At 38.4% G+C, this 26,006-nt stretch overlaps 1 protein-coding gene across 1 annotated transcript in view; it reads left to right on the plus strand.

The window, feature by feature from the left end:
• lama2 (laminin, alpha 2) overlaps positions 1-26,006 on the plus strand; it is a 168,761-nt gene that overhangs the window by 24,479 nt on the left and 118,276 nt on the right. Inside the window, exons 2-8 of the mRNA XM_054619092.1 lie at positions 3,822-3,992; positions 5,732-5,844; positions 15,354-15,405; positions 16,253-16,443; positions 20,443-20,622; positions 21,579-21,668; positions 24,276-24,393. Coding sequence (XP_054475067.1) covers positions 3,822-3,992; positions 5,732-5,844; positions 15,354-15,405; positions 16,253-16,443; positions 20,443-20,622; positions 21,579-21,668; positions 24,276-24,393 — 915 coding nt within the window. The remainder of the gene's footprint in view (positions 1-3,821; positions 3,993-5,731; positions 5,845-15,353; positions 15,406-16,252; positions 16,444-20,442; positions 20,623-21,578; positions 21,669-24,275; positions 24,394-26,006) is intronic.

Here is a 26,006-nt window from a genome sequence, read left to right on the forward strand (position 1 = left end):
CATCCCCTTCACATGTCTTTATATTGATATGTGTTATTATTTAATTTATCCTCAGTGTGACAATATATCGGCTGTTACTGTTTTCAGAAGATATTTTTCACAAGTTATATTAGTTATTTAAATATGATGACCCAACAGATCAGCTCCTGTAAAATATATAATCTGTGAAATATTAGTGTTTTATGTTGTAATTAAATATAAAGCCCACCTTTACAAGGGTTTTTGCCTCGTAATCATTGTTTGGGCACTGAAACTTATTTGGCAATGACATTGCCCAGCTTTCACTGGGTGTACTTATACATTTTGACAGTCTTCTAATTTAGAGGCTGTATGGCAGTAAATCCTCTGAGACATCTGGTTAACAGAGCGAAGACTGGAGATGGAGAGGCCAACAGACAGACGGTCAGACAGACACATAGACAGACAGGTTACCATGGTTATCAGAGCATAGAGAAAAGAATGGAAGGTGATGAACCTGAGTAGATGTGTGTGTGTGTGTGTGTGTGTGTGTGTGTGTGTGTGTGTGTGTGTGTGTGTGTGTGTGTGTGTGTGTGTGTGTGTGTGTGTGTGTGTGTGGCAGCCGTAGAGCCGAAGGCAGACGGTCATTGTGTCCTTGTCATTCAGTGAATCTGAAAACTGAACCCTGTCTAAAGCCGGCCCTCTCCATTTCGCTGTCAGTATCTCGCCTCATTGTTCGACATAAAAGGGAAGACAGAAAAAGTGTTATCGGTAGCCAAAGTTAGAGTCTTACACATGGTCAGATTCTCCCAAGAAATAATTTTGATGTTTAGGTAAAGGTTGCTATGACCCATGAAAATCTAAAAAGAAAATGTAATTGAAATGGTCCGTGTTTCTTTGGTGCTGCTTCCTGCATTATTTAGTGACAGCAGGGCTTAAACACTTTGCAATTATGTTTACTATAATACGCTGAATGTATGTAATAAAGTTTCGGTGAAGTTAGTTTAAAGGTGCGCAATTCAAAATTCTGAACATTCCATCATCGAGGCTCTCAACATGGCGATAGCTAGGGGCTCGCAGCTAACATTGCTAACAGCGCAAACAGTGCTCACAGCGTTAAACAGTGATAACAGTGTTAAACAGTGCTCACAGCGTTAAACAGTGATAACAGTGTTAAACAGTGCTCACAGCGTTAAACAGTGATAACAGTGTTAAACAGTGCTCACAGCGTTAAACAGTGATAACAGTGTTAAACAGTGCTCACAGCGTTAAACAGTGTTAAACAGTGCTCACAGCGTTAAACAGTGCTAACAGCGCTAACAACAGGATTTCCTGTTTTGGCCTGATGAGATGACAACATGTAGTCATGTGTTGGCAACATGATAGCATGTGCACACTTTTTTTTTGCTCTTATAATGATCGCATTGTGATAAATATGTGGATGTAGTCTTACTATAGTCAATACTTTGACATGATGATGGATGAATTGATGGGTATAAGTTACTTACCTTTGTCTATTGCTATTTAATATACTACTGCTATTTAATATACGACACAACCTGGATATTGTGTGAGCCTATCCCCCCCACGCACACACTTGTTCTTACAGTGATGAGAACTTTTCTGTTATGAAAACACTGTTATGGAAATCTTGACTCCCTCAGAGGTTTCAGATTCTCAGATATCATTTCTGGTTGATACTTCCAAACTGTAGGTTTGGAAGGTCTGCGTTTCACTGAGCTTGTATATGATACGTTGTGAGCACTCGTGTGAGAATGTGTACACATGTGTGAGAGAGACTTTGGGTGTCTCAGATGTTCTTCACAGTTCATCAGTGTTGACATCTGGCCAAACAGCTGCACTCATCTGGACACACACACATACACACACACTCACAAACACACACTTCTCCTCTGTATTTTTCATCTGATCTTCCCTTCCCGTCTGTCTTCTTTGTGTACAGTTGCTGTATATGTGTGCGTCTCTGTGTTTATGTTTGTATATCAGTGTATAATGTTGTTTATAACTTTAACCTTAAAGCAGCACTGGGATATGCGACGCGTCATTATGCATGTATTTGTCTGTGTGTGTTTGCCAGACAGGAAATGTGAACCATGTGCACAGTGTGTTGAGCATTCCAGTACTTTAGGTCCAACAAGTTTGCCATTCACTCTGAAATGAATGTGCTTTTGTTATGGGAACAACACAGAGAAGTCAGCTGAAACCCCCCCCCCAAAAAAAAAAACACTTGTGTGCAGTCTCATGGTGCATTTGTGGTGTGATGACAGATGTAAATAATGATCAGTTTGTTTAGAGCTCAATGATCAGTTCACTGTGTTTCTTCTTTGGATAACAAGAGCTACTTGACTTGCTGGCTAATAGCCTTCACACATTTTATAGCAGGTGTAGGGTTGTACTGATCCGCATTTTTCAGTCACAGTTCTGATACCTGGGCTTTGGGTATCGGCCGATACCAAGCACTGTTCTGATACCAGTGTTTGATTAATACGCTGCATTGCTCACTGTGCAGAAGTGACTGGGATAATTTTAAGGCAACATTTGGCTTGTGTTAAACAAGCTTTCCTTACTTAGTAAAACAAAATAGAACAAATGAATACATAGACATACATTTACTGAATTGTTATTTATTATTACAATTATAAATGGCACACCAGCAAATTGGTAATAAAAAAATTCAAAATTAACAGGAATTACAATTCGTGTGAACCTTTCAAATGCAGAAACAAATTGCGTAGGACTCAAAACTCAAGTATGCTGTACAATGTGTATAGTATATAAACACAAGGCTGAAACTGCATGGCTAATAAAATGTTGCAGGCATTAAAGTACGCATGCTATGTTATATTATTGTTATGGAGATGAGAATTTGAGATGTATAGCACTACTTTAATGTCTTCTAGCTGATTTTATTTGTTTTGTTTAATACCCCGACCACCCATAAGGGCACAGGGGAAGAAAACCAAGTAATGTTTGCATAGTAAAACATTATTGATGGCTTCCAACAATATCCTGGGGGAAAAAAAATCTGTGTTCTTCGCAGTATTTTCCATAATGTATGTTCTTTCCATGTTTCCACTCTTTTCCAGCAGTGAAAAATATCTGTGGACAGGAAATGGAAAAAAAGATTGCTTGAGCAACATAATGCAAATGAATAGTCCTTTGATGTTGTAGCAATACACTGCCCAAAGTCTGCACAGTTGAAAGCTGGCCAAAAACCGCTGTGTGCTCCTTTTATCCAAAGATAAGTGAATATGGCTCTCGCTATCTATGAGGGGCAAATTCTGTTAACTGCATTATACTGTACCCAAAATACACTCAGATTAACACATGTGGATGGTATAAGACACCTGCCCTCCCCCTCATGTTCCACACTCATTACTCATAACCTCCGAACAGCGACAAGACGACGCAGAGAAACTGACATAATTCTGATGGTTTTAAATAAGAAACCTGTGTGTAAAGCAGGGTGTGCTGGTTGATCCTTATATTGCTTTTTAGTAATTAACCCTTTTTTGCTTTGAAGAAAGACTGTCTGACCTGTTTTGAACTACTCTGAATGGACCTGAACCTGTGATTAGGGATGATATGACTACACAATTAAGCAGAACTTTGCTGCAATATTTATGTGTATTTGAATTCTTCATTTTATGTAATGGGTTTAATGGAATTATATGGAATTTCTTTAATAAAGTTGCTTGTGTTCAATCTCACAGCCATTTACCTAAATATCAGACTTTTAACATTCCATTCAATCTGTCTCTCAGATGTCAGTGTTAATTCATGCAGCTGTTTTTTGTTTCGTCATCTGTTTCTGTATGTTATCGCCTGTGTTTCCTCTCCAGGACTGTTCCCGGCGGTGCTGAACCTGGCGTCCATGGCAGACATATCCGCTAATGCTACCTGTGGTTCACTGGGTCCAGAGATGTTCTGTAAGCTGGTGGAACATGTACCAGGCCAGCCTGTCAGAAACCCTCAGTGTCGAATCTGCAACCAAAGGAGTACAAAACCATTTGGTGAGAACTCACACAAGACTTATAGGCAGGGTGATTACAATAATTAATCATGCCAGATTAGTTAATTAGTGCCAGATCGGCCAGATGTTAACTAATCATTTTGTCTAAAAAGATAATTGCCGGATGAGCTGAAGAATCAATCGCAACATGACAAGATGACAATACAAAATTAGCCTGTGATCATAATTCTAACAGCAAGCTAGACAGTCGGTTATTTAGTCAAATCAATGATTCAGTTAACCTCATACAACCAACCAATCAGTTTTTCAGCGAAGCAGTCCATCATTAACCAGCCAGTGAGTCAGCTAATGAGTCCAGTTAGCTTTGGTCAACCATGATGAGAGGAATAAAAGAAGGATTGGATGTACTGCTCCAAAAACGTGATAAGAAAGGAAAGAGGGAAAAGCTTGAAAAGGGTGAGATAAAAAAATGAACAGATGAACTGAGTCAAAACTGATCATTTTAAAACACTGCTACTTTCATAAATACTAAGACCAGAGATTTATTAATATTTAGTAATCAGCTGAATGACTGACTTGCTCACTGTTTAAGGAATAGTTCCACATTTTGGAAAATATGGATATCATTTTTCTTGATGAGAGCTGTCATGTCTGTCCATTCAATATGAAGCTCTGGACACATGAGTTAACTTAGCTTAGCTTAGCATTAAGGGATGATGCAAGGTGAACTGACCAGCTTGGCTCTGTCCAAAGGTAAAACATTCTGCCCGTCAGGACCTCAAAAGCTCAATAGTTAACGTATTGTATTAACTTTTGGTTAAGATGTATTAAATACAAAGAGAAAAAACAACCTCACCACCTCATTGACTCTAGAGAAATTCTAAAATGTTGAACTATTCCATTCCAATTTACCGGCAACCAATTAATTGACTGATTTTTAATAGACAGGCTGACTTACTATAAGCCAGATATATAGATTTGAGTATTTTGGATGTCCTTTATCTACTTTCAATGTAAGAAATCTTTATTCAGTTTTCTTTCTTATAAGACAAAAAAATAAGTGAAGAGGAAGAATGCTGTTAAAAAAGTAAGAGAAAATACTTTTATCAAAGGTTATATAGCTTTCAAATTCTTCTCTCAATTGTTGCCATGGTTTTTGAACAGAAATGTCACACATAAGTAGCCCGATGATTGACAGCTGCAAGTCAACCTGAAACATCACATCTTCACTTAACAATACTCTCTCACACACATGTAAACACCCAAGCAATCCCGTACACACTGACTGTATGCATAAAAGTTTGGTGTACTGGCCTTTGTTATTCGATAAACTAATAATATGTTCTCTTCTTGTTCCATCAAAGCTATTGTGTGGAATAGTAACAGCGGTCAGGAGTAGATTCTGCTAAAAGGGTGACATTTTTCTTGATTCAGAGGGAAATAAAATCATCTGGAATGGAAAGGAAATAAAAAAATTTACAAGGTAGAAAAATGTGCTTTTTTAAAAATATCGGTCCTCGAATGTTTGAAATGCTAGAATTTTATAAAAAAACAGTGGAGCGGAACATTTTATCCTCAATGCTGGATTCAAGACTAAATTGATTTTTAGATACTTAAAGTGTTAATAAAACAATTGATATGCTCCCTCTCTATATCTGTTTCTGTGTGTGTGTGTGTGTGTGTGTGTTTGTGTGTGTGTGTGTGTGTGTGTGTGTGTGTGTGTGTGTGTGTGTGTGTGTGTGTGTGTGTGTGTGTGTGTGTGTGTGTGTGTGTGTGCAGAAAAACATCCCATAGAATATGCCACAGATGGGACTAACCGTTGGTGGCAAAGTCCCTCTATCAAGAATGGAATGGAGTACCACTCTGTAACCATCACTCTGGACTTAAAACAGGTAACACAGACACACGTGACAAAACAAAAGACTCAAAACTGTAACTCACGTAACAATAGCGCAGTGGTATAGCCAAATCTGACACAACCAAACAATAGTTATAGTTATATACCGTCATTGCGCCCAACCCTAACAGACATACAAACACACACACACACACCCACACACAAACAAACTTGTAACACTATACTTGTGAAGATATTATACTGACTACCACATGAATTTTCTAGAGGCTTACTCCAACCTTAAACTAAAAGAGTTTCAAACATTCACTCCCTGTAGCATTAACTGTTGGCTCCTTCTTCACAAAGAATGACAGCTGTGGTTGGCCTGGATTTATGTTGGTTTCAAAGGATTTTAATGGGGACTCAACATTTGGAATCCACTGTAACTGCCCTGAATCAAACCTGAACACATCCTCCATTGTCCTTGATGAGTCAAGCTACAAACCTTTTCCGTTTATTAAGGTTTGTTTAACAGCATCAAAAACATGAATAACTGTATACAGCACTGGGCATCTCTTTATTGAGAGATGCCCAGTGCTGTATACAGTGTTTGGTGCATTTTCTTTCATGGTAATGAAAATTTTTTGTGGCTTGTTTATTTCAACCAAGGACCTTCTGTGAGATAATGTAATACGATGATAAGGCTTGGCCTGAAGCCTCTGAAGCTTCTGAGATGTAAAAAAAAAAAGTCTCAAACATTTTTGTATTTCAGATAACCCTTAACACCTTGTCTTTTAAATCATTGATATGATATGAATGAAAGTTTAACTAGATAATGTAAATTTGGCGTCACATGATCCGCTAGATAGAATCGCTCTGTTGGAGTTGTTGGGACAATAAAAACACTCAGTCCACAGTTTTATTTTTGTCTGCCATTTACAGAAAAAAAGTTGTGACAGTTGCCGTTTTAACCAATAAAAACGTCAGTAATATTATTATTATTATTACTATTTTTAATTAAATAGAGTGCTCTGTGTAAAAAATCCATAGTTTTTTGTTCCTTTTAGTTCTCTCCAAACAGCCACAGCCGCAATTTTGGTCGCTGAGTGCTTATTTGACGCTCCAAAATTGAAACAAGCTTCATCCTTCTTTCAGTGGCGTTAAATGCAGCATCAAAGCCGTTTGACGCTGTTGGTGCATAAACAATAGTTGTTCTTCAAAAGTGCATTTGGGTCTCAAATCTGCTGTACAAGTAGATTTTTATGGACTATCCTGGATCTTTTCTCTCCATAACAAATAATCTGTAAATTCATACCCTCTTGACTTTTTTTTTTTCACAATTGTCCCATTTGCTTTTACATGTTCATCCTAACACTTTCTGCCACCATGTTTCTTCTCAGTCAAGATGTTGCTCCCATAACCACAGTCTTCTTACATTACATAAACACACCAGCCTGCATGTTGTCAATCCAATTGTAATTAGAGCAATTTGTTAATCATTCCCACAATGTTTCTTTGTTTTGTCATCCAAAGAATTAAGTTACCTACTAATATTTCATTGGTTAAACTATCCTTGCTATCGATCATTTCATAAGCATGTGTATCATTCTTTAAATAATTGGTTTTCATTTTTGATTTGGAAGGCTTGGCAGGAATTCCGGTGTTTGAGGGCCTGTGTACTGGCATGGGATGATTTAGGACATCTAGTTTAGTTTAGAAGTGCGATTAAACAGATCACAGCGCCAGAGAATAATTATATGGATGTCTTGAGAATAAAACTAATGAGGGTGAGAGACTTTAGTTCATGAGAAGTCCTCGGTTCATTAAGAGAAACCTTTGAAAAATTGCTTTTAAGGTTAAAACAGATTCATTTTAGAAAAAAGTCCAATATTCTAGAATAAAATGCCATAATTAAAACAAAAGCCTAAAGTAACTCACATTAGCAATTACTGAATATCTACATTTGACATCTCATATAAATGGATATTGCTCAAGCAGAATGTGCCATTCACAATTTTGTCAACTGAAGTATAATTTTGTGATCTCCAACTCACACTTCTGTTTGAACGTTGTGAGATTAAATCAGAGTTTTTTTCTCTCAAACAGCTATAAAATAGCATCGTCTTCAAATGGCAAAACATTAAAAAATGTAAGCGAGAGATGTGAGACTATTACATCTCTTCCTTTAATCTGTTTCCTTCATATTTAAACATTTCTACACTGTATTAAGAACTTAAACAAAAACAAAACAGACAGCTCATTGTCAGTACAGTGTGTTAGAGTAAACAAAACAAGACCAAAACTGAATATTAGAATATTTTAGGTCAGCCTCCTATTATTCATATTGAGTTGAAAAACATTCAGATGCAGAAAGAGAGAGCGAAACAGAGACAATAGAAAAATAGAAAGAGGCAAAACTGGGGGGAGTTTTTTTTTTTTTTTTTGCCAACCATGAAATACGTAGAATGTATCTCTGGGCAGGAAGTAGAGGAGCAGCCATCTTGACATGTTAATGACTTCAGGCCCATCAATCACACCTTTCACCACTGTGTTGTGGCTGCAGAATATATATTCACCCCTAAATCGTCTCTCAAACACACACACACACAAACACACACACACGTTTCACACCTGTCACAGGAATGAAATGGCCGATGAATGCATCTGCCTGGTAACGCACCCACACTCTCTCACTCACTCACTTCTGACCTTAATATTAGTATGTGGAGCCTGAGTCTGACATGTACACACACTTCTCCACACACACTCTTCTTGCGCTTATCCACAGTCAAACTTGCATATAGAAATGTGCAGAAAAATGAATGGAAGAAATTATTATAAAGCTCACAGCTGGATAAGGAGTGTGAAAAAAATCCCGCTCTTGTTCCATTTGTCATGAGCAGATTCTTTAAAAGCTTTTCAAATACCAGCATGCTTTTTTCTCAATGCCATCTTAGCTCTAACAGTCCTCTTTATATGATGGCCATGTTGGACGTGTTCACAGCAATGTATAATGTGTATTTATTTCAGTGTCAAGGCTGTCGATCTTACTATAAAATAGAAAAGAATAAGGTTTTTATTTGGCTAAACACTCCTTTCTTTTTGCCACTGGGGCTGTACCCGATCAGAATTGTTTTATTTTAATCGAATTTGGCTGTTCAATACCAAGATTGGACTTTTAGTTCCTTTTTTCCTCTCTGTGGCGGTGCGCTGCAACTGGCTTGGAAAGGCCCAGGGTCGCTGTTTCCATGGGCCGTGGACTTTGTGCTCGCTGTGTAGAGAGACGGTTCCCCTGCAACAGGCATGTCTGTCAACCTGGCGTACTGTCCTCAGTGCGTCAGGGTCTGCAACGATGTCAGCCAACGACTGAATCCATCTCGAAACATGAACCCCGTCTTGATGACCAGGCCTCCATATCCATAGCCAACATCCGATGTTATTATTACTAAAGAGAAGAGCTCAACGTTTTTCATTGATCTTGCCTCTTAGTTTTGCTCAAAGTGAAACATCAAAATCTAGGCTAATGCTCACAAAATAAAAAAAATACACAGCTCGACTTGGAGGGGTCACCGACGGATTTGGGCAGCCCTAATTGTCATATTTGCTGTGTTCCCCATGGAAAATATATGATCTTCATGATTATCAGTTTACTGTTAGAACTCATTTAGTATACCATATACATAAAGTGATGAAGGGTTGTCTGGATGTTGCACAGTGACACAATGTGAACACACAGGGCCAAACATGTTTTTTTTAATCAAAAAAGTCAACAATCGACTGAATATATACATGTACTATGTATGTATATACATATATATATGTATATACATGTGTGAGTCTCGATCAGGCCAAAGGAAAGCTTTTTACCCTCCAGTGTGCTGAATTTCCCCTGCGACCTCAGTCATCTCACTCAGAAAATGACAGTGGGCTTGCGCATTTGTGTGTGTGTGTGTGTGTGTGTGTATGTTATCGCCTGTGACATCACCACCTTCATTTCCTCTCTTGTTATTGTTGAGCCTCTCCGGATGGAAAGACTAAATAATGAGAAAGAGTGGGAGCTGAGGGTCCGTGTGTGTGTGTGTGTGTGTGTGTGTGTGTGCGTGTGTGTGTGTTTGTGCGTATGTGAGAGAGAGACAATTGAGGTCTGTCTATGTTCTTTATTATTTTTCAGATGAATTCTTGAATTGTAATTTTGCATCTGACTTGACAATCAAAGTCTTCTGCAGAGACCTGTTGAAAAGGGTTGACCTTTCCACGAGAGCTTAGTTCATAAAGTCTGGCTATTTTAAGGTTTCATTTCGGGTTTAAACTGTTTCGTTTTTAGTTAAAATAATCATATTATTGGGCTGTTATACCTTCAGTCATTCCATTTCAAACAAAGGTTTCCCAGCTGAGCGCTACCAATGTGTGAAGCCTTGAGTTGCCTTAGGCTTAGGCATTAGTTTGCATATAAATTAGGAAATTACTAGTTAATCTATTAAAAACTACTTTACCATGAGGGGTTAAACTTGCCTCATCGCGGCAACAATCTGTTGTCAGCTTCAGAGGTTAAATTGCAGTTATTATGGTAATGCAGAAGCCAGTTTTATTGATGGACAGTTTATTCGTCGTGGTCAAATCATGCAGCGGCTCTGCTCTCTGGGGGCGGGAGGAGAACGGGGACCTGAAAGAGGCTGTCAGTCAAAGTGCTGTCATTATCCACCGCGCTTAAATACTGAGAACATACGAGTGGTGCAAGGGTTCTACAAGAAAACGGAATGCAGTTTTGGGGTCATGGATTTGGTTTTGGTTCGGTTTGTTTTGCACATGTAGGAGAAAAAAAAACAGAACCAATAAATTAATTACATATTACTATATTATATGAAGCCATAAGACTGATTTTCTATATGAATTACATGAAATGATAACAGTGCTAAAAGTACAAACTACAGCAAGCGTGCTGACAGAGCTAACAGTGTTTCCCTATATCCGCGATGACACTGTCGGTTGATACAAAGTTATCAACTTTAAAGTGGCCCTATTATGCTTTTCCACTTTTTCCCTCTTTAGCGTGTTATATATTTTTTTGTACATGTAAAAGGTCCGTAGAGTGTAAAACCTGAAGTCCACGCCTAAAAGGAGTTACCCTCCCGCTCAGACACACTGCTCCTGAGCTGCCTGAAACGGCTCCATTGAATTCTCTCCTTCACTTCCGTAACTTTATGAGGTCACAATGTTACGGAAGTGACGTAAATCTCCTTCCGACCAGTTTGGCCCTCAAACAACAAAAGAGAGAGACGGAGCTTAAAGTCCGGAGGAAGAGTTCTTTTATTGTTGCGCCGTAATGTTGAGAAGACGCTGTGCTGTGTTCTGCTCTGCGAGGAGAAAATTCTTTTTTTTGACTTCCGAAGGCAGATGAAATGAAGAAAAAGTGGCTACATTTAATTTTTAACAATTTGGCAGAACAGTACAACGAAAACTTAATGTTGTGTAAGCTGTATTTCGCCGAGGACAGCTTCAACAGTGCTTTGAACCGCTCTGGAAGACGGGGCTGAATTCGGTTTGTAAGAGGCAAGACATTTCCGACACATGCGAAACGTTGACCAACCACAACAGAGCGGGCTAGCTGACCAATCAGAATATGCACCCGGAAAATAGCATAATAGGGCCTTTTTGACTGCCATGAGTGCAGCTCTGTTCTGTTCTATGATTTGTTGCTTCTATGGGGATATTCTTGATTCTCCATTGTTGTTTTTCGTTGACTGACTTAATGTAACTGCTCTGTCACAATTAGCCTCATCCATTTCAACATTAACTACAATACAGTGAGTTTTACACGTCTCAAAATGATGCAAACATCATTAAAAAAAGAAAAAAAAGCCAACTTTCGAGCACACGGTTGGACATGAACAATCAGACCAATAAACAGGCCAATGGCAGTACCATACTACTAATTTACATTTATTAGACTATCCAGATCACTGAATATTATATACAGCTTTAAACCTCAACTCTCATCACAGTCCAATTCACAACAGTCTAGAGTGAATGGCCTGCTCAAGGACACCTTAATAAGGCAGATGCTTGAGCCTGGAGTCCCCCGGTTCTCGAAATCAGTCGTTATGAGGACTCAGTGAACCTTTACCTATCATAGTTAAAGCTTATAGCATATATTTTACGCTTGGATGAAAATGGCAAATACATCTTATACCATAAACATTTCCCATTAGAAACATATCTTAAACGTAGATACAAATCTTGCTTTTCTTTACTTTGCACTTTTAAATTATAATATGAGACAATTATGGTGAGAGCTTTCAAGGCCAGAAAATATATCTTTATTCATAACAGAGCGAAGGTAAATGAAACATCTGCTGTACCCAATGAAACTTTGGTGGTCTATGTTTGACGGTAGCTCGGGCCAAAGCAAGAATGTGGGAGAGATTGCAGCATCTGGTGTTTTGTGCAGACTAAAGCCTGTTTAAAAAGCTTAAGGCTAAATGACGACCAAGTCTGTGAGCGAGCGTGTTTGTGTGTGCATTTGTTTTATTTGCGTGTGTTACTGTGTTTTTGGCAGTTCAGACAGAGAGGCAGACTTAAAGAGAATGGATTTCAATTGGCTGTTACACACCCGGACATTTTTCAGTTGTATCCAGAGGCCGTTGTCTGTATATGCTGCACTCCACCGCAGCCTTTCCTCTCTTTAGGCCAATGTGAAAAACACAACCAATTGTCTGGTTTAAAAAATATATATTTTTACTGCAAGTTGGTTAAAAATGTAACTTTTATTCTAATGTGTTTCCTGCCGAGCTGTCAAGAGACTGTCATTCAAAGTACTGCAGCATCTCCTTAAATTGTTTTTAGTGGCAGCTCAGTGGAAAAGCAGAACGATCTTTCGAACGAGATGACTGTGTGGCTCCAGTGAATATCTCCTGCTTGTTTGCCTGCACTAAGCTTGGCAGTTGGGGATGCTGGATTATTCACACTATTTAGAACTGGGCCAAAAGCTACTTTATTAGTCCAGTGAGATGTTAACACATTTTCTCTTGAAGTGACAGTGAATTTTTAATGAGTCTGCATACCAGGTTCGTTGCCATGACGGCATATCCACCTGTGTTTCAGTACGTTTGTTTAGGTGTAAATCCCAAAAGTCAAAGAATTCAACTCTAGTTTATATTTTTTGTCATTGATTTCAATTGTATTTGTCTCATTCTGATCTTATTATTTCACCTTGTTTCTGATCTGTCTTTTGTGTTTTTTGTGTGCAAACTCTGTTCTAATTATCTGCAGTACTAACTGGAATTGGGGTTTGATGCCAGTTTATCTGGCCAGATAAATTTTAACACGTTGCCATGTGAATGGCCTGTAAACACCAGCTGTTCAGTAAAACCACTGTCACTGTGTGTCCAACTCACGCCCAGACAAAATGGATTCTTCACGGCCCATTTGATTGTGGGCAACCCCGGCCACACTGGACACGGGGCTTAAACGGTCTGATTGAGCATTAAAATAAACATTTTAAGTGCATTTGGCTGCTATGCTCAAATATGTTCTAAAAAGTAATTATCTGGTATATCAGGACTATTCCTTTTTCCTGTTAAATATGTACGATCGCTCTAACAAAATGCTTGAGAACTCTTTGGAAATAAATATTAATTTGTTTTGTTTGGAGTATTCAATTCACTGATGAGATGTAAAAATTGTAGACACTTCTCCATATCTGGAGATCAACACAATTCTGTAGCCTTTATAGACTTTTGAATTATTCGCTCAACTCCTCTGCAATTACAACACGTCCATAATCTGCAATATGAAATTCAGTCTGACCTCCAAGCAAGATGACTGGACTACAATAATAATACTGTTATTGTGCAAATTCAGTTTTAGAGATTCCACATTTTTTATTAATTTATTTAGTGGGGTATGCCTTCTTTCACCAAGATTACATTTCATGTGCTATATTTTAATCTGCATTTACAAGGTCTCAAATGTAACCTGATAAAAACCAAATTTCCCAAACCAGGCAGCAGATGAGTAAAACAGCTCAGTTTTAAAATTGAATCTTGCCAATTAAATTAGATACCAAAGGCTGATAGTATGGGCTGTTCACGAGTCATGACGTGAACTCATCGTTAACTTACCTCCCTGACATTAAATGTCACAGATGGAAGATAAACATTTATTAACGAGCCCTGTGATTTCCTGCAGGACAGTTACTGGTGTGTTCATTTGTTGATGCTGTGTCAAGCTTTAGAGGCAAAAGAAATCTCTCGTCTGATCCCAAATCTGATCAAAACATAGAATATGACACTGCAAACCTACACACACACACACACACACACACACACACACACACACACACACACACACACACACACACACACACACACACACACACACACACACACACACATTGCATTAGTTAGCTGTGTTCATCTATGTTTATCTGCTGGAGCTGCCTAGCTGTCCCAAAGCTGTCACTATATTACAAGCTACTGCTGAGAGCTCTCTTACTCTCATCCACACATACACACACCCACACACATAAAGACACACCATCCGACCTCGGTGGGAATATAAGTAACATTGACTCTTTGTAGGGGGCTTGAATGACTGCTATAAGGTTACCCTGAAATACACTTTCTCTCTCACACACACACACACACACACACACACACACACACACACACACACACACACACACACACACACACACACACACACACACACACACACACACACACACACACACACACACACACACACACACACACACTTGGTAGCTTTCTCCCTATTCTAATTGCTGCAATGTGACACTGCTTCCCACATCATGAGAATAAAAAGAGATATATTCTGAGAGAAAGGATGGGGTGAAAGACAGGGTGGTGGAGAGAGACAGGGAGTCAGCATTTGACCCACATCCAATGTTTGTGTCTGTATGTCTGTCTGTCTAGTAAGCAAAGATATTTGGGTTTTTATTGACAATCAGTTTTAATTTTGAATATTAAAAAAACGAACATTAAGAAACAATGTGTGTATAGCCCATGTAAAGTGCCGTCATAAAAAAATCCCATATTTGAACATAACATTAGAGGTGCTGATCGAATTTTGACTGCTTTCTGATACAATCCCACAATGCAATGTGTTGCAGTTGTGCGGCATTACATCTGTCAGCGATGATGGATATTTATTTGTCAGTGTCCAAAATCTCAAGTAACTTCTTGCTATCGACAAAACAACAGCGTCTTCTATATATACAATAGTGAGTGAGGAAACAAGGGAGTGATTTCAGACAACAGCTATAACATCTGTGCGAGAAGTACGTTTGTAAAGTGAGTTTAACCCAAACTTATCCTTTTAAAAGTCCAATTAATTGTTTTGCTAAAAGTTGTCAAAAAAGAAACATACAGTACTTATGTGAACTCGATTTTGTATCAGCAGGTCCAATAAAACTTAGATGACAGATGGAACAATTGTTAGGTCTGCTTTAGAGGGATCATTGACCCAAGGTTTGTTTTCCGCTGGTACCTGTGTATTATTTATAGAACTGCTTTTCATTCATTTTATCCTCTCTATGTTTTCCAGGTTTTCCAGATCGCCTATATGATCTTAAAGGCAGCCAACTCACCTCGCCCAGGTAAGCATTCTGATTCATAGTTTGTCTTTAGGCAGCCGCACACTGTTTTAAGTGTTAACATGACAACGACTATGTGATTAAAATTCATGCTAAAGACTTATTTTCAGTATCTTTCTTATAAATGGTTAAATAGATATTAAAGCCTTGTGATAACATGATCCTCCCACAAATAATAATTTGACAGCTTCAGATTCCATTCAATAAATTGCATTTTTACTTTATAATCTTTAAGGGTCATTATGTGAGGATTTATCTTTGAGTTTAAAACCAGAACATCAAAAAACATTAAGATCCTAAAACTCATTGTCTGTAAATGTTACTGTGCTTTGCCCTAAGTAACTGTCTTCTGCATTCACTATGCAGCTATGCAGCAAGCTAAGCAGACTCAAAGCATATACGTAAAAGATCTAAGAATAATGGGGTTTTTTTTACATTTTAAATGAAATGCATAAAGATGGTTGAATTTTATGCATCAGCTAATGTTAATTTTTTAATTTAAAAAATACAAATCTTAAATCCTGATAGTTGCATAGCTTTTCATAGTGTTGGTAGAAGTTTTTATATATTCTGTTTAGTGCTTTGTGATTTGCCTCTGTGGTATTTCTATTAACTGGACTCAGCTCACTTTATATTCAATCAATCTAGGTGTGATATCACAGTTTGGGTCTAAGCTATTGAGAAATTGAATACGATTGAATGTTCTGTCAATTTTCCATGTATTTTAAGTACGGTGACCTAAGCACCGTTTTGAATGTCCATCATCATCATTTCTTATTGATTTTATTCTTCACATCACACGTTTGAAGCGTTTCATCATTATTTTCCTCACCAATATTTTTGTCCACAGGTAATTGGATCTTAGAGCGTTCAATAGATGGTGTGACCTTTGATCCCTGGCAGTACTACGCCATCACAGACACAGAGTGCCTGACAAGGTTCAACATTAATCCACGGACTGGACCTCCATCCTACACCAGAGATGATGAAGTTATCTGCACATCTTTTTATTCAAAGATTCACCCTCTGGAGAACGGAGAGGTAACACTTGTAGCTACAGAAGTTGTTGAAATACCACTGTAATCATTAGTAGAGTTGGGTTTAGTTTTGGGTTGATTTGGACTGCTGCAGTGGGTTAGGGTTGACTCAGGTTGGGTTGGAGTGGGTTTGGCTAGGTTGGGAGATTTTTATTGGTTGTGTAGAGTACAGTGACTTGGATTATGCTAGGTCTACTTAAACTGCGTTGTGTTGGACTAAATAGAGTTTTCGGGTATGTTGAGTTTTGAGTTTGATTGGGTTGAGCTGGGTTGATCCAGGATGATTTCGATGAGTTGGGTTAAACTGGGTCAGGTTGAATCTAGCAGAAGGGTTAGGGTTAGATTCCACCCTAAATTGAAAATGTTACCTAGGTAAAAGTACAAAAGTTTTATCACCAAATAGACTTAAAGTTTCAAAAGTAAAAGTACTCATTATGCAGAATGGCTTATACTGTATATATCACTTATTAATACATTTTAATGTTGCCATTGGTTACAGTGAAGTCAATTTGAGATTCTTCATATACTACTGGGTAGATTAGTAATAACCTATATTACTGCATCATATCATAGAGGAGTAAAAAGTACAATATTTACGTATGAAGTTGGAAATACTTGAGTAAAGTACAAGTATGTCAAAATTGTACTTAAGAGTAGTACTTGCATAGATGTACTTAATTACATTCCACCAAAAGGAACAGCGTTTAGGTTACTGTGTTAGAATTGCTTGGTTGACTTGGGTTGCTAAAACATAATGCTTGCCAAGTATTATTTTTTTGGTACAGCATTGTGTAGCAGGCATGTATACTATACAGGTAAACAGCAACAAATCAAAAAAACAGGTTGGAGTGCAGGGAAAAAAACCGAAGCTGGAAGCTAGGGCAAAGGCTAGGAGGTGAATAAGATGATCTGAGAAAGAGAGTGATGTTGTGGATCGGTGTGCATACTAAGTGACTGATAAGCAGGAGGGCTAAAGTAGGTGTGCAAGCAGGGGATGGGGAAGTCACAGGGAATGTCATAAAGGAATGAGGGCAGCGGCTCTGGAAGGGAGAAACAGTTTGGAACGAGAGGAGATTTTGCTATACTGCTACTGTAGCCAGACATGAATAATATGCGGAATATGAACTAAGAAGAAGCACAACCAACAACACTACATCAAACTATATGAAATCAACAGAAAATCATATAAAATGGGAAAGAAAGTGGAATGTTTGTATCACCTCTCATGAAGATGCCAGTCTAGGCTTCTGGGCAGGATAACATTTGGAATTGCTACGTGTCAGTATAAACAAGTTTTTATAAGCTATAAAAATAAAGTTAAAATCAAAAAGGGAAAACACGCACACTGACACGCACATGTTCACACCACTGTTTACTGCTATGTTGCTTTGATCAGCTGTGTTTGTGATTGCATCCAGTAAGAACACAGGAGCAAGTCTGCCATTACTGCCATTAATGAAGAGGAAAAGGACTGTGGAACACACACACACACACACACACACACACACACACACACACACACACACACACACACACACACACACAATCAAACACACATGTACACACACACACACACACACACACACACACACACACACACACACACACACACACACACACACACACACACACACACACACACACACACACACACACACACACACACATACATGCAGTGAAAACAAACTAATCACACATCTACAACTCCCACAAAGACCACTAATTGTAGATGCCTGTCTGAATATGTATACACATTTACATGGGTGCTGTGTGTGTGTGTGTGTGTGTGTGTGTGTGTGTGTGTGTGTGTGTGTGTGCCGCCTGTAAAGATGTGTTCAGTGTTTCGTCTTGTGTGTCTGTGTCCTGCGGGGGAGCGCTAGAGGGGGTGCGAGCTGGGAGATGTCAAGAGCTGCAAGCAACAACGGAGGTGTCTGAAAGTGTGTATGTACTGTATGTACTGTGTGTGTGTGTGTGTGTGTGTGTGTGTGTGTGTGTGTGTGTGTGTGTGTGTGTGTGTGTGTGTGTGTGTGTGTGTGTGTGTGTGGTTGACAGCTCCCTAGCCGTCTGATCACAGTGAAACCATAATGAGTCGTAGGCGATGTGTCACAGCATCGCACACACATTCACAATGTCACCCCACCACTCATCACACACACACACACACGCACACACACACACACACACACACACACACACACACAACCATCACATTCGTTACTTCCAAGTGTGCAGCTTGCACCCATCAAGTGTTCCCCCTTTACACACACACACACACACACACACACACACACACACACACACACACACACACACACACACACACACACACACACACAGCCCACTCTGTAAGACTTTTTTGCAGATCACAAATGTTTCTTTTGGCCACATTAGTGAGACAGACAGATGGACAGACAGGCAGGCAGACAGGACCTCACACTCCATGTCTTGTGGCTGCCAGTTTATTATTGGTGATGCCGAATATAAATTCATGCTTATTTTTCTACAATTACTTAAAGGGTAGCTCAAGGCAATTAAAATCCAAAATATTTCTTTGATTGAAATATTAATTAATTAATTAATTAATTAACCAGTGTCCCTGTTACTGTATGAGGTGCCCTGATGCAGAAAAGCACCAGACTCTGTGGATAGAAGCCTCATTTTGCTTGATGATAATCCTTAAAGGCAAAGTTAACCCTTTTTTTTCTCTGTTTCTGATGTTTGTGCAGATCCCCTGCAAAATCAGTTATAGTGAAATCAGCTTTGCGGTCAAATAATAATTTTTTCTTAAGAAGGTTCCTATCTGAGTGAAATGACCCAGAAGTATATAAATCCTCTAAATGCTAAGTAAAGGTGATGCAATGCTTAACTTTCTTAACTTCTTTAGCATGTGGTACACTGGAACATCCTTTACAAAAGGAAAGGTAATGCCCAGCACCACAGGAAACCCACGTCATCAACATCCGCCTTCGCATGAATATGTAGCCTAGTGTTAGTGCAGTCTGAATGTTATTTTATTCATATATAATATTTTAAATGCTTAGTATCAGTCTTGTTCAGCCTATGTTTACCTGAGCAGATGGTTGGTTCCAGTTAGCCAATCACCAATCTCCGAACCAATCAGCTATAGGTCCGAGGACTGAAGTCTGTGAAGTCAATGGACTATATTTTTGGGTTTAGGGTGTAGCCAGCGGATATCCAGGCCTAGACTTTCTGTTCTGTGCACTGCTCATTGTTTACAATCTGAATAGTATCTTGATCTGGTGTTGGAGTTGAGAGATGGTGTGTAGGAAAGGCTTGTTAGACGATAGACGATTGGTTCTGAGATTGCATTTCGACTGCATTCAACCAAAGCCTGCTCAAACATGATTGGTTAATACTACTCGGACTACAAACAGAAACCACAGCAGATATAAAATCTTGCCTTGTTGCATATGAACGTATAATCTGTTTAAAGAGATTAGCCTATGACTGGTCTGTAGTGTCTAGCTTGTTTTGAGGATGCAGCCTGTATCTGATGAAGCTTTTGGTCCAGCTATAAACTGTTGTCCTTCGGCACCACAGAAACACACATATTCTCCTCTATCACCGCAGCCATTTTGAGAATTGTACCTCTTTAAATCAAAGGTGTTCATTTAAGCGTGTTTATTACGTTCAGTTATATAACTAGATAATTAAATGTGCATTCAAACAAATTAGACCGTGGTTGAGGCTATTTGTTTCTTATGCAATTCTTTTTTTGAGTGGCAGAACAAATGTGTCATAAACAAAGCTTCCTGTTACAAAAAGGTTGTTGCTACTCATCCTTCTCCTCCATCTGAACCGTGTATATATATATATATATATATATATATATATACACACAGTATATGTTGGTTGTCTGGCTTCACTGAGGAGGCTTCTCACTCCAGCTCCACCATCTGCCACTTCGAAAAACTAAAAGCACCTTTAATGTTTGTCTCAGTTTTATTCTGCTGTTACTCCGTACTTACTCGTCTGTCTACAGATCCACACTTCTTTGATCAATGGCCGGCCCAGTGCATCTGACCCGTCCCCGACCCTGCTGAACTTCACCTCTGCCCGCTACATCAGGCTGGTGTTTCAGCGCATCAGAACACTGAACGCCGACCTCATGACTCTGGCACTCAATGACCCGAAAGATGTCGATCCCATCGTGACGAGACGGGTGAAGCTCAGCATTCTTCTTTTATTTTCTATTCTTTTGGAAATCATAAATATCTGCCAGGAAAATGAAAAAACTAGTTCCAGGACAAAATGAGGTGCTTCAGAACTTAAAGATCTCAGTCACAACTTAAAAGGTTCTGTAGCTATATGTCAAAGTAATGTTTTAATGAATGACTTAAGTCACAACAAAAATAAACCAAGTCCAATGTTTGCATGTATTACCAAGCCAAATAATTAAAAGGCTTATGCTATTGAAAACGTTTGATTAACTGAGTAATACTTATCGGAAATGTAATCATGTATTTGACTTAATGTTATAATATACTAAGTCTTAACAGTGATTTACTAAAACTTTAACTATTTAGATACAGCTAAAAATATAATGTATTACTATTATTCTTAGTTTGTCAGAATTGATTGTTTAATTAGGCATATATTCCTGTGATGATGGTCTTCCATACATACTCCATACTCAGAGGGTTTGTGGTGACTACATTCTGAAAAAAAATGAAAATAAGATTAATTTAATGTGATTAACTCTAAGGAGAACGTGTCACCCTATTATGATGTAACCTAAGCATACCTGAAAAAATCAGCAGATATTGTCACAATAAAACCTACATCCACATGGACTAAATTATATTGTACAGTGTTTGAGACACTTCTGTGTTAGTTGCAAAATAATTTTATTCAAACTTTGAACCCCAATTACATGTGTGAGACCTTCCCCAAAACCCCGGTAAGGACCAAACATCTGAACCTTGGTCTGACGTAAAGAAGTTGTCTCAGTCTGGATCAAATTGAACCATATGTGAACCATCTAGTGTGTATTGTATTTTGGGGAATTCTTTGGACTTTTGACCAATATTTTTTGATCATAATTCAAGTGTAATCAATTATCAGTTTTTAACGCTGTCTTACTCATTATAACGTGTTCTAATGCTCTCTCTCCTTCAGTACTACTACTCCATTAAGGACATCTCAGTTGGAGGGATGTGTATCTGTTACGGCCACGCAAAAGCTTGTCCACTCAACACTGTTACCAAGGTAAAATACTTAACTCTCTGTATCTCTCAGTCCACTTAACAATACCACCAAGATAATGGAGCTCTTCCATACTGTTGAATAGGGCAAAGACCGCCCAGGGGCACCGGCTTTTTTACTACCGCCCTGTATCAAACCTTCTGTGTGTGTGTGTGTGTGTGTGTGTGTGTGTGTGTGTGTGTGTGTGTGTGTGTGTGTGTGTGTGCGTGTGCGTGTGTGTGTGACACAGGTGACACACTGAAGCGTGGTCTCACGTGTCACTTCAAACAGTGGAGTGTTTGATACCAGACACCTGATCTTTCTCTGTCTCGCTCACCACACACAAACACACACACACACACACACACACACACACACACACACACACACACACACACACACACACACACACACACACACACACACACACACACACACACACACACACACAGTCCTGTGTCCTTTACATGTCCTGAGGCTGAACCACGAAGACAAACTCAGATGTGACACTGGTGTCTGGTCCCTTGGTGATGATGTCATTGACAATAAGTCATGCCACTGATGGGTAAAGAGCTCCAGTTTCTTTTTCTCTCCTCTTTTTATCTCTACGGCCATGTTAAAGGTATATTTGAAATTAACTAAGAAAGACAAACCAAATCTGAATGTTTTTGCAAAAAGGTTTCTGCAAAGCATATTGTTGCATTTTTCTAACCTGTATGCTTGTATTCATACACTTTAAGTACAGTAAAAATATTGATCTGCTGAGATTTCAAACTTGCTGGTTCAGTAATACAAAATGTAACATTTCTTACATTTAATTCTGTGCCAAACTTACAGTATGTCCCTGTTGAATTATATTGATTTACCAGTGTTTTCATATTCAGATATCCAGGATTAGGTTGTCACATAAACATGAACTGACATGAATTTTTGAGTCAATCTCCAGCAAGTTTCAAGTTTCTACAACTTTGTATTCTTGCTATGAAGACATGAACTAAAATTGGTAGTTTCCTTGAAAGTGGTTAAAATGACAACATCTTTCAAACACAGCTTGAGAACATATGATTGGTTTAAGGGTTCAAATATAAGCAGAATAATGTATTTTTAATTTTAAATCACTTACTTTTAAACGTATTTCTACTCAGGAAGTTTGTAATTAGTATGTTATATATAAAACCTAGAATTTTGTAGAGATTTTATCTACCGCTTTGTTCCCAGGAGACATTAAGCTCTTTTACTTTGATAAAAGTTCATGTCCAATCGATGCAGCAAAGTCCTGGGCAGACGTTCAGGAAGTAGAAAGGTGGAGACTTGTGAGATGATTTGTTGATGATCGTCTACAAAACATTTGTTCAGATGCATGCTCATTACAAAGACAGCCCGAAGCCAGAGCTGTAGCGTTGTGTCTCAGATAAAAGGGGCAAATTCACTCGTGCCAACAAATCCAAACTTGGCTCTTGCTGTGCTATTGTACTGCTCTCCTCTCAGTTAAATCTGGCACCCTCTTCACATAAACCAATTCACAGAAAGTCCTAAATTGAATTACTGAACCTTGAAGTTGGCAAATTTCCTGATACATTCTGCTTTGGCTGTGTTTAGTTTTGAATTTATTTCTCTCCTGGGAGAGTCATAGTCAACCCATTTGCTACCAACTGACAATCTGGAAAGTTCTTTCATTGACTTTGGCTCTCCTGTGAATACATGGTTGTTTGATAGGCTTTCAATAGGTCATGCTTATTGATAATTAGCTGTTTGCGGCCTCCATTTTCACAGCTAACAGCTAACGTTAACAGAGATTGCATTGACCTGCATTATGGTGCTCTCAAGCTCTACTCAGTAAAAATGAGTAATGGGCAGAGGTTAAGTATAACATATATATCATGATGTGCTCAAATGTTATCTTTAAAATTTTGTTTTTGGACAGAAACTTGATTAAATACAATCTTTGAAGGAGTTGTTATAATTGCTAAATAAAATAGATGAGGGAATTATGATTTTATTATTATGTTTTATTTACTATCACTAGCTTTAAGCACTTTGTTTTAATCAAAGCTAGTATTTAAATAAAAAAAACAATAATTCATTTTTCTCATTTTTATATATATATATATATATATATATATATATATATATATATAGGTTGTGAAGATATTACACATACAATATTAAACATACAATAACTGCTGACTGGGTAACGTAGTCCTTGTATGTTAAATACAAAAACGTTATTAGTTACAGTATGTAATTAAAATCATCTGAAACAATTTTTACTTTCAGATGATTACAGTTGATTTTCACATTGTTTACAACAAAAATGGACAAAGCACATCACAAACAAATCTCCGTCTGCTACATCTGTGCCTGTATGAAAGTCTTTATCCTTCTAATTGTATGCAGGATTGATCTAAATTCATATCAAGCCAAGGGCCAACATTTTGAGATGTATTTATATTTTTCCTTCACCAGACACCTGCCAGATTGTGGTTACACTGGAAAACCAATTCGACAATGACACAGATTGTTACCACTTTCCAGCTAGCAGACGTTCCATTTAGTTAAACACAGTTGCTCATGTCTGTTTAATTGACAAATCTGTGAAACTTTTTTTCATGCATGTGTGTGTGTTTGCAGAAGTTTAGCTGTGAGTGTGAACACAACACATGCGGGGAGAGCTGTGATCGTTGTTGCCCTGGTTACCACCAGCAGCCCTGGATGGCAGGAACCTTCCTCACTCGACATGTCTGCGAGAGTAAGAAAAACACAACGACAAATTACACACTTAACTTACACACCACTACCCATAATTCCTACTTAGCCAGAAACCAACAGTCACTTTGTAAACTTTCCCCACTTGGAAATGTTCCTCCAGAGTTCTTTTGGTACTGCAGGCAGCCAATGTACGATTATTGTAAAGTAGCATATGTACCCACACACCACATTTGTGATAATGTATTAAAGCAACACTCCTACAGTTAATACGAACACTGGTCTTAGAGAATTGAACTGGGAAGGAGCTTGCTCACTTTTAACAATATACACTTTAAACCTTTATCAACTACAGTATGTAACAGCAGAGCGATGAGGTTAGAGGCTTCCACCTGTCATCATAAAACTAGGCTTACAACATGAAATCTTATTTTTTTTTCACACAGGCTACACCTTTTAACGGGCTCTGTAGTCTTAATGGCATGATAACAATTGCTTCTGCCTTGACACTGACAAAACGAGACTAAGGTGACAAGACATTGAAGGTTCTGACTGGCAGAATAGTAAAGGATCCAACTGTGGCAGATTCAGCCCATTCAGGACCAGACTAAATTAATGGATACTGAACAATCCATGCTTGCCGGGGGTGTAGTTGGGAATGCGGCAAGATTATGCAGCCGGGGTGACAATCATTGTAAAAGGGATCTAATAAGGGGTATGGACGACCCGTAACTGAAATCAGGCATAGCAGAAAGCCCAGCAGCAGCACAAAGCTTTACAAGTTTGAGATCAGACCTGGAGAAGGCCTCTGGAATGTTCATGAGATAAAAGAGGCATTTGAACATATATTATTTCCACCACTGTTATTCCACCAGACATGTCTGTCATAATTCTGTAACTTTCCAGAGATGCATAATCCCTCCTCATAGTATTATAAACCTTATAAAATGCTGTGCAGGGTTTTGGCATCATTAATGGATCTACTCAAACTGGCCACATTTTGATCCTTTTTCTGAATTTTTTTTTTTACATAATGACTTTGTAGAGCTTTTTAATTGTGAAACTCACAACCATACTGTGGGAAATGAGGAGCACAAGTGAAGAACCTATTTTTCTTTCTGGACTGCTGAGATAACATGCTGCTCATGGTCAGTGTTTGATACCTTAGGGTACTGTCTTCCAAACCGACTTTGATGTTTACTAAACTCATATTTTGAAGAAGTAAATAGATTCTCCCACTGAACCACAAGCAGTATCCGTTTTTGTTTTTTTTGTTCCTGTCACATTTTACTTAATGGCCTCGACTTTAACTGCAATATAGAAGTCTCAATCTATGGAAACAGAACAATCATAGCTAGAAGTAGATAGTACTATAAAATGTATTTTGGGCAGTATAACTTAGTTATATAATAATCTCATAAATTATAAAAAATGAAGAAAAAAATTCTAGCTGAATTTCTTTAATCATTTATTTCGAAAACATGAAGAAATGGAATCCATACATTTTCCCAAGTGCCATTAACTTTAATAGATATTGGAACAAAAGGGGGCTCCACATGTTATGATAAGTGGTGTCATTTTGGTGATTCTTTCAAACAAAACTTACCTTTCAAACCCTCACAGGGTTTAAAGAGCCGTCCTCTTTGCTTCCCGCTC

The sequence above is a fragment of the Anoplopoma fimbria genome, chromosome 18, assembly GCF_027596085.1.
Source record: "Anoplopoma fimbria isolate UVic2021 breed Golden Eagle Sablefish chromosome 18, Afim_UVic_2022, whole genome shotgun sequence".
NCBI classification, from domain to species: Eukaryota; Metazoa; Chordata; class Actinopteri; order Perciformes; family Anoplopomatidae; genus Anoplopoma; species Anoplopoma fimbria.